General features: G+C 39.5%; 1 protein-coding gene across 1 annotated transcript; it reads right to left on the reverse strand.

The window, feature by feature from the left end:
• Positions 1 to 3500: 3500 nt before the first annotated feature.
• Positions 3501 to 8360, reverse strand: LOC105007442 (claudin-1). The gene is made up of 4 exons (XM_010866381.3): positions 7954 to 8360; positions 5890 to 6054; positions 5554 to 5644; positions 3501 to 5247 (listed from the first exon to the last, which is right to left on the reverse strand). The coding sequence occupies exons 1-4, from the start codon at positions 8171 to 8173 to the stop codon at positions 5079 to 5081; spliced, it is 645 nt and encodes a 214-aa protein (XP_010864683.2). The 5' UTR covers positions 8174 to 8360; the 3' UTR covers positions 3501 to 5078.
• Positions 8361 to 9336: the final 976 nt, after the last annotated feature.

Consider the following 9336-nt stretch of genomic DNA (forward strand, 5'->3'; position numbering starts at 1 on the left):
AACAAACCGCACAAATTAAACCAAACAGAACAAAATTCAGATGAAGGGCTACAATGTGATAATAGGATTCAGTGATATACAGTAATATGTCAGACGGCAAAATACGTCTTCTTCAAAGAAACTAGCAAGATCATATTATCAGCTTTTTAAAATAATCTTTACTAGTAGCTTTTGTTAAGGAACCTGGTACCATGTTCCACAGAATGGTGGCCCTTTACCTTACAGTTCTCTGTATTGCACATGAAGGAATTACTGTGTGTTACCTGTCTGGTAGTATGACTGTCTGTCATTAATATTTTAAAGTATAAGCTTTTAGGTCTAGCTTGAGTACAAATGTTTTGAAAGAAAACTAGAAGATTACTTATAAATCTGTTCTCAATGATTAGACAGGAGAGATCTTGTGCATGCCCTGAAAATGTACACTGGATGAAGCGTGAAGAGTTGGGCGTGCAGTTTTGTTCTGCACAAGTTGAAGCTTATGCAAATCTCTTTGTTGCACTCCGCCAAACCACCATACATGTGACGAAAACTGTGGGTTGATTGGTTAAGGGAGTGACATTAAAGGAGCAGTCTGGTGTTCATCCAACAAAAATCTCTTTCTAGCTTAAAAGTCCCACCTTCTAAATAAACCAGTGATTTAGAAGAAAAAGTAACGATTCAGGTCTCTTAAACATTTCCCAAATCAACCTGCTGCACACCTCTCTCTGATTGGGATTGAGGGGAAGATATATCTGGAACAGGGTATGCTTTTAGACAAGATGAGATCATTTGAAAGAGCTTAGCAATTTCAATCAGGGAGTCATGTGACTGGTGTGCTCTTCTTAGCTCCACTTGTGGTACAGTGTTAGAATGCAGGTCTTGTTAGTATTTTAAAAAGCTAGATAAATACTTGTCAGTGATATTATATTTTCAAAACACCAAACTTGTGCACTGTTAGTCATTTGTAAACAAAATAAGTAACACCATTTGACAATTTTTTTTTTGTGAACAATCTTTTTATTATTTATAATTAAGATGCAGTTTGTTACTGAAACCACTAAAGACATTCTCTACCCAAAATATTTACTTCACTTGTTGAGGATTATCACAGAAAATAACAAAATGTTCCACATTTCAACAGATTATGGAGAGATGTTTGTATATCAATATCACAATAAGTATACAGTGTTTTATTAGAAAGTGTGTGTTAAATTGAGTGTGAAATTCTTGGCTGCTTTATTGAGCAATATTAATGCAGAATTTGACCGGTTTATCTGGCACCTTGACAACTAGGCTAAGATTGACTTCTGTTATATTTATCTGCAATATTTACATATATGTTATATTTATATAACTGCAATATTTATTTATAATATTTAACGCCATGGCAGCAAATAGATCCTGGCAGCAGACAGAAACCAAATACAAGACAACATCAAACAAATTATTTGAGAGAAAACATGTACATCATCACTGTAGGCAGCAACAATAATTGCTCAAATAACTAAAATATGACACCATAATGTCCGCCATGTTTTCTGTCATCGTCTGCTCTGCTGTACCAATCTCCAAGGGAAGCTGTTCCACAATTAAGGTGTCAGAACCAATGAAGAGTTTTGATGGTGTGAATTGGGAACTTGTCCCAAAGTGGTGGGACAGCCAAGAGCCCCAAAGTGATTGACCAAAGGGCCCTGGTTTGAGGGATGTGGGTTTGATCATTGCCTGAAGGTTGGGAGGAGAGACTCCTCCTGTTGCTCCATAGGCAAGAACCACAGCCTTCAAGTGAGCCTCATCTGGAAGCCACTGTCTTGCTGACCTTTCTAGGGACCCCCTGCCCTCCCACAACATTGCTGCAGCCTAGCTCCTCTGAATGAAGAAGTCGAGGGCTTGGGAATTGCTTAACTCATTGATTCAGCTAGAATACATCTTATACATGGACTGATGTCCCCAGGAGACGTTTGAGAAACCACTGCTCTAAAGAACCACTGCTGTCACCTCAAGAACAGTACATTAACCTGAAAGCTTCATTAACTGTTAATGGTGTCACCTGGAACCCTCAGAGCCAGCAAATAACATTGTATAAATGACCTTTCAAAATGAAGCCATGTTTAATAGGGGAGATATGGGTGTCCCGTCTTCTGCACTGATTTATTGGGGATCAACAGGAGAAGCTCCTATCAGGCTCCTAACGACTGGCTCTTCTCTGGAGTCCACAGACATCTCTACTATTGGGACAGTTTACTGGAGACAGGCTGAGATCCTAACAACAGGACCGGAGCTAAAACACAGCTCCCATCTTAGTGTCTTCTACATCCCTTCACACTCTGAGGTACAACAGAGTTTTAAACGTAAACTAGAGCCAACCATCCTACATACTGAAGTGATTATTCTGACTTCTAAAACATACTAACGCACAGGACATCAACTAGAATATCACTGTTTTGCATTAAAAACAAGCAATGAAACCCACATACATTACAATATAGGATAATCTTGGATCTTTTCAAGTAGGCTTTTACTTCATCCAATCAATTGCTCCTTTTTAGGAAACAATAAAAAAAATATGTTAATGCTCACTGAACCACTAATACCTAATACTGGTTGAGATTGCTGTGATACATCTTTGGAGAACAATAAGCATACCTTTGAGTATGAAAACTATGTGTTTGGCCAAGCTTTTCCTGGCTACATTAAACTTGTACAGTAACTTGACTTGACCTATCCACATACAGTGGATTTGAAGTATTTGATACACTGCCGATTTTGCAGGTTTTCCTACTTACAAAGCATGTAGAGGTCTGTAATTCTTTTATCATAGGTACACTTCAACTGTGACAGACGGAACCTAAAACAACAATTCTGAAAATCATATTGTATGATTTTTAAATAATTAATTTGCATTTTATTGCATGACATAAGTATTTGATCATCTACCAGCCAGTAAGAATTAAGGCTCTCACAGACCTGCTAGTTTTTCTTTAAGAAGCCCTCCTGTTCTCCACCTGTATTAACTGCACCTATTTGAACTTGTTACCTGTATAAAAGACACCTGTCCACACACTCAAACAGATTCCAACCTCTCCACAATGGCCAAGACCAGAGAGCTGTGTAAGGACATCAGGGATAAAATTGTAGAAAGATAGAAAATCTTTGGAGGGAGCTGAAAGTCCGTATTGCCCAGCGACAGCCCGAAACCTGAAGGATCTGGAGAAGGTCTGTATGGAGGAGTGGGCCAAAATCCCTGCTGAAGTGTGTACAAACCTGGTCAAGAACTACAGGAAACGTATGATCTCTGTAATTGCAAACAAAGGTTTCTGTACCAAATGTTAAGTTCTGCTTTTTCTGATCAAATACTTATGTCATGCAATAAAATGCAAATTAATTACTTAAAAATCATGCAATGTGATTTTCTGGATTTAGATTCGGTCTCTCACAGTTAAAGTGTACCTATGATATAATGACAGATCTCTACAAGCTCTGTAAGTCGGAAAACCTGCAAAATCAGCAGTGTATCAAATACTATTTCTCCTCAATGTACGTGTAAGAAGTTTAAAATTGAGTGTAAAAACATTTAAAAAACATCACTTCCAACTTGTCTCAAACCGCTTAAGAAATGCTGTGTATCCTCGTTTTAGGTTAAGAAGACAAGACACACAAACTGGGCAAGCAATATTTATGACCGGTATATGGCCACATATTCCTACAAATAACAGCAGTATTAATGGGTAAGAATAGGTAATAATATATAGAAATCTGGAAACACTGGACAGTTACTTAAAGAAATAATATTCTTAAACAGGTTTGAAGCAGGGTCCAAATCTCAAAATAAAAAATTCCATGACATTTATCTAGATCAAAACAATGAGGAGGAAAAACATTTCCACTGAGCAGCAATCCACTGTTGTAGTTTGTGAAAACAATCCAGAGCACCGGTCCATTAAATCAAACTACTTCCTTAAATAGCAGGAGCTGTTAAACATGCTTTCTCTGACGAGATGACTGAACAGAAATATTTGGTGTAGAAATCTTTTTCTTTCTAGAACATTGAAATGAAACACTGAAAAGCACTCAAAACAATCAAAAAGAACTAATGAAATAACTCTAGTAAAAAGGACATAATCTGAAGGCTGCACAAAATATTTGTTGTTTTAGTAGTATCTTCATGCATATCAATTGGGAAACAATACAGCAGATCTATGACAGGTAGACAACATACATCAAGTACTAAATAAAAGGAACCTTCCAGTGCAGTAAGTCCTCAAGAGCATATTCCACATTTACAATTGAAAATGAATTTGCTTTGGAAGTTCAATCTCCTCCACAGGTCAAACCATCCACGTGTGTATGAAAACCTTGGTTAATTCATAAAGTGAATATTGACTGGAAGGTGCATTTTCCGGTCACAGGTTACATATAATATTGTGACAGTTGAGTCATTCTGGGAGGAAAAAATCATCATTTTGGCCCCAACAGAACCCAACGAGGCTCAGTCCAGGAAAAGTGATATTTATAGTCACTTAAATTACGACTTACGCCCACTTTGTGCCACTGCCACTGTGAAAAACTCGCAGTCAGCAATTTGTTCGAAATTTTGTTCGAAAGTTTGTTTGTAGTTCGCCACTGAGAACAACCACAAGAACGGATTACATGCAGGTAAACAAGCTAGATAGTTATCGATAGATAGCTGACTTATTTAGTGCTTAGAAAGGTATCTCCTGGATTTCTACATCCACAACACTTGAAGCCAGCCGGGGAGTGAATTTAGGATATGGTCATAACTCTGTTAGACATGGATTAAATTAAGTATAAAACTGTATCTCGGCGTCCTTGGGTTTCTCGTTTTCACTGGTTTGAGTAACTTTTGACAGTAACTTATCGACAGATATCGATTATTTTCTTCACTAATCTGTCATTCTGGCATCAAACACGTACTCAGGCTTTCTAGTCTGATGAATTGTAACTAATGTCAAATCCATAGAACAGTGCAAGTGTCCTCACTTTTGTGCAGAATAAAGCATAAAAACACCAGAAAAGGAGAATCATGGGTATGTGTCATGTTTATGTCAATAATTAGAAGTATTGACGGTAGGTTGCTGGCTTTAAACGTAGTCGCTATGGTGCCTGGCGAAGCCGTCCACTCTGGGGTGAGAGACTGTCACGGGCCCCTCCCTGCAAATCCCTGGGAGCTGGCAGGCCAGGAGACATCCACCCACCAGAGAGCAGAAGGCTGCACCCCAGCTCACCAGCACCGCATTGCCAAACTCAAATCTGCAGAGGAGAGAAGAACACGCAGAAAACAACCACCAGTGGAATTAGGTGAAGTGCATTTCAGCCAGGTGCAGTTAAAGTTTTAGTGCAGAATTGACACCCTGTTTTGTGTGCCATTTGACTACAGCTGTGTAGGGGATTCTTTTTCAATGGGCCGTATGTTTTACTGTACTACCAGCCTACAAACATGCAGAAATGACCAGAAAACTAAGTGCCTGAGATATTCCCAATTATCTCTGGACTATCTAAGATGACCCCCCCCCCCCACCTTAAGCATGCTATATTACACAGTATATGCTGTAATACCTGTCATATGAGGGGATATATGATTCAGAGAATTCAAAAGACTTGACAACAGTGTTGGCAAACCAGGAAGTCACAGACAAGGCCAGGACAGCTACAGAGAAGAGAAATATTATTAAACACACTTTGATTATCAGCGACTGGCACTCAAAACTATAATTGGTTTTTCATTTTTACTAGTGATTAAAGCAGCATCTTACACTACCACACATTGCTTGCACTAAAGAACATATATGTAATGTCAGACCATAAAACGTGGAATTTCACAACATGTAGTTACCGTTCAGAGCTAAATCGATCAAACAGTTACAAGTGTCATTATTAAGTCTTCGACTGTACCTGCAATGATGAAGAACACTCCCCCGACGACGGCTACTCTGCTCTTAGCCTTCTCGTCTGGCTCCAGACAATGGGTGCATTTAACACCCAGTGTGGCGAGGAGCAACCCAATCGCTGACAACATAATGCTGAGGATCATCACCACTCGGGTCGCCAGAATCTCAGCTGAACATGACAAATGGCGGAGAGGTCAATGCCGAACGGTGTTGGGCCGAAAAGTTTACCTCCATACAATAACTACTGTATCAATATAGGTGACGATAACGGACTTTTTCGTCAGGTGAAAAGACGATAGAATCGTGTAGCCAGCGAGGTTGTCAGTCCTGAACAAATCCTCTTTTGCAACTGGCCGTTTTAACATCCATTCGTGAATGACATTGATCTATCAATATAGGTGACGACTAGTGATGGCCATTCGAGGGTTCATTGGCCTTATTGTAGCAGCAGGATATTATGCTGGCAGCACTCAGATTTTCTTTATCACAATAAAGGCATTATTTATCACAATAAAGACATTATTACCATTTTAATGTATAAGGCAATATAGTTAACAATCTAGTCTGTGAAAAAGAACAGACAAGAATAACATTGGAACAGACATTAAACATAAAATGTACAGACTAGATTGGTAACTATATTACCTTATATATTTCAATATTGGGTTTTATTTTGAAAATCTGAGTTAGCACTGCTAGCATAATATCCTGCTGCTAGGAGAACGGTAATGAAGCCTCAAATGGCCATCACTAACGATAAGTTACTTTTTTGTCAAGTAAAAAAAATAAGAAAATCACTTAGACAGCGAAGTGTTTATCTATGCTGAACAAAGCCTAATACCAACCAAAACTGCTTTATTTTAGGCTTCCGAAGTTTTTGTCTGTCTCCAATCTCAGGCATAACGCGTTTCGGCTGTTACGGGAGGTGAACGCGGAATCTGATCATCCGGAGCCCGCATCTCTAACCAATATACTATTTGTCTGCTAGTCAGTCAGTCAGTCAGTCACTCCGGCAAAAAAAGGGAAGCAAAAAAAAGTTCAAAAAATACAAAAACATTAAAAAAAATAGAATAATAAAAAATACGTATTTATTTTGTTGAATGAGCTACTTTTGTAACTTGATTTTTTAAAATCTTATCTACCCATATTTTTACCGTACATTAAAATGTCTAGCCATGGAGAAACTAACCGCTGCTGAAACCGGTGTATAGCTTAGTGGTGTTGGGCGCGTTCAAATGCAGCCTTCTAACTTGAAGCATCAAACGCTCTTACAATAAGTATTCCATGACTATAAAAAGTATATATTCTTGATTGGGGGAGGCTGGAGAATAATGCACACCAGTGTTTCCTCTGGGACGCGATCCGTGTTTCTCAAATCGCATGCAGAAAAAAAGCACAATGAGCTAAATACCCTTAAGAAAGATGATGTACCCTGACAAATTATTTGTCATTTATCGAACAAATCATTTTGATAATTGGTTTTTCTTGACATTGCGGGAATGTTTTAACCAAGCTTACAGAGAATTAGCTGCTGTATATCGGAGCTACATTGATCCACCCTCCCCACGATCAAGAATATATCATTTGTATAGTCATGGCATGCATATACTGTAAGAGCTATTAAAATTACAAGTTCTGTCAAGTTTTCAATAAAATGTGTGTATTTGTTCCCCACTCACCCCGATCAAGAATATTTACTTTTTATAAGCATGGCACTGGTACACCTAGTACAAACTTTGGAAGCTTGAAGTTAGAAGAAGGCTGCATTTTGTAGACGAATTGAACGCGCCCAGTACCAGCAACAGATCTGAAATCGCATCCATCTGGTCTTGTCTGCTCGATACACAGCGGCTAATTCTTCGTGGTTTTAAGTTGTTCTGCTTGGTTAAAACATGGGTCAGTAAGGACTGTGCAACACCGTACACACATTTTTTTTTAGCACTACTAGACTGATATTTGATTAACTGAACGCTTCGTTAAAAAGCAGAGAAAATCCAATGTCTGGCCAATCTCTGATCTCAAACCAGCTTCACCGCGATGAGGGTGTCACAGTCTTTGGAAAGCTTACCTGGCTGGTGAAAGATTGACTTGTAAGTGGCACACATCGTGTTTCTGGTGACGTCAACGGTGCATGAACTCCATAGACCCAGGTAGATTTCCTTGGATGTTATAGTGTTCTCCGTGTAAGAGTGCCTTTTCCACTCGACCATAGTAGTGGCTACCACTGACCCAAGCACGCCGATCAAAGCAAGAGCATAACCGAAAAGTTGAACCCCCGAGCTAGTCATTTTATTCAGAGATGACAAACCTAAGATAAAAAAGGCTGCTAAAATGTGAGTTAATCAAAAGTAGAAACGAAATGCTGATACAGTGTTCACTAAATGTAATCAAATGTTATTTATTTTCAACAACTAATCATATTGAACTCAATTCTTTCCGCTGTGTAGACCGCTATCCCGCGCTCAGTGAGTTGCACCGGTGATCAACGCGTTACTTTGAGCATCCACTCCGGGCTATTTGAATCTTCTGTGCAGGCGGAGCTTAGCTTTCCCATGAGTACGAACCCTTGGCCGCGGAGGCCCCCACCAATCGCAAAGTCCTATTATTGCTACCTGATATCACAACTAAAAGATAGAGGCAAATAACATTATTATGTAATACTATTCTCCCCCCAAAATACGTATGTTTAATCTACCATGATGAACAGAAACGTGTTATTAAGCTACAGCAAAACGTAATATGCAGTTACGAAACTTCCCTGCTAGCTATGAGAGGCCTTTTTAGTGATTTGGGGGCCCTAGCAGGGCTGCCACCGGTCCCGTATAATACGGGGAAAATAAAATACACTGTCCCTTTCAGAATAAATACGGGAGGCGATTTGAAGCATGAGAAAGATAGATCTGACGTTAAAATTACAGGAGCAGTTTCAAGCAAGGGGGAATACAATCTTGGATTGATACGAGAAGTAATAAAATCAAAAGAGTTTAATGAAACATAGCGGAGAAGTATTAAATCAGAATGGCAGGCGAGTTGTCTGTCACTGAACGTCATCGTTGCCCTGGTTAGGGAGATTCAGACGCACGGTAACATCAGCAGTGCGGTTCTCCCAGATAGGTGGACAGTTCTGTAAGCAGAAGATACGACCCCCCGCACGCACTTGCTGTGTGTGTATGTGTGAGAAAAATTTGTGACTTGACATTCCACTTTTGCCGGACCGCGTAAGCGGAGCCGGCCTAGAAGAGTGAATGTCTCTTACTGAGTCCGTCCGTCCGTCCCTGACTGACTGACTGACTACCCCTTGTTAAATAGTGTAGTGGTTAGAGACCCGGGCTACGAAACAACGTCCCGACTCCCGTAGCAGTCACATATGATGCCTGAATACACAGCTGTCAATCATATTTGCAAGCTTTAGTAACTGCAGTAGTTACACATTCTTTGCAGATTAGGGATC

This window comes from Esox lucius, chromosome 8, assembly GCF_011004845.1.
Source record: "Esox lucius isolate fEsoLuc1 chromosome 8, fEsoLuc1.pri, whole genome shotgun sequence".
Lineage (NCBI taxonomy): Eukaryota > Metazoa > Chordata > Actinopteri > Esociformes > Esocidae > Esox > Esox lucius.

Bases quoted from the DNA above. Each gene is read 5' to 3' on its own strand.
- LOC105007442 (XM_010866381.3), bottom strand. From the start codon at position 8,173: ATGACTAGCTCGGGGGTTCAACTTTTCGGTTATGCTCTTGCTTTGATC. The intron at 6,055-7,953 runs GTAAGCTTTCCA...TGTCATGTTCAG, and splicing joins GTCAATCTTTCACCAGCCAG to CTGAGATTCTGGCGACCCGA. The intron at 5,645-5,889 runs GTACAGTCGAAG...TCTTCTCTGTAG, and splicing joins AGTGTTCTTCATCATTGCAG to CTGTCCTGGCCTTGTCTGTG.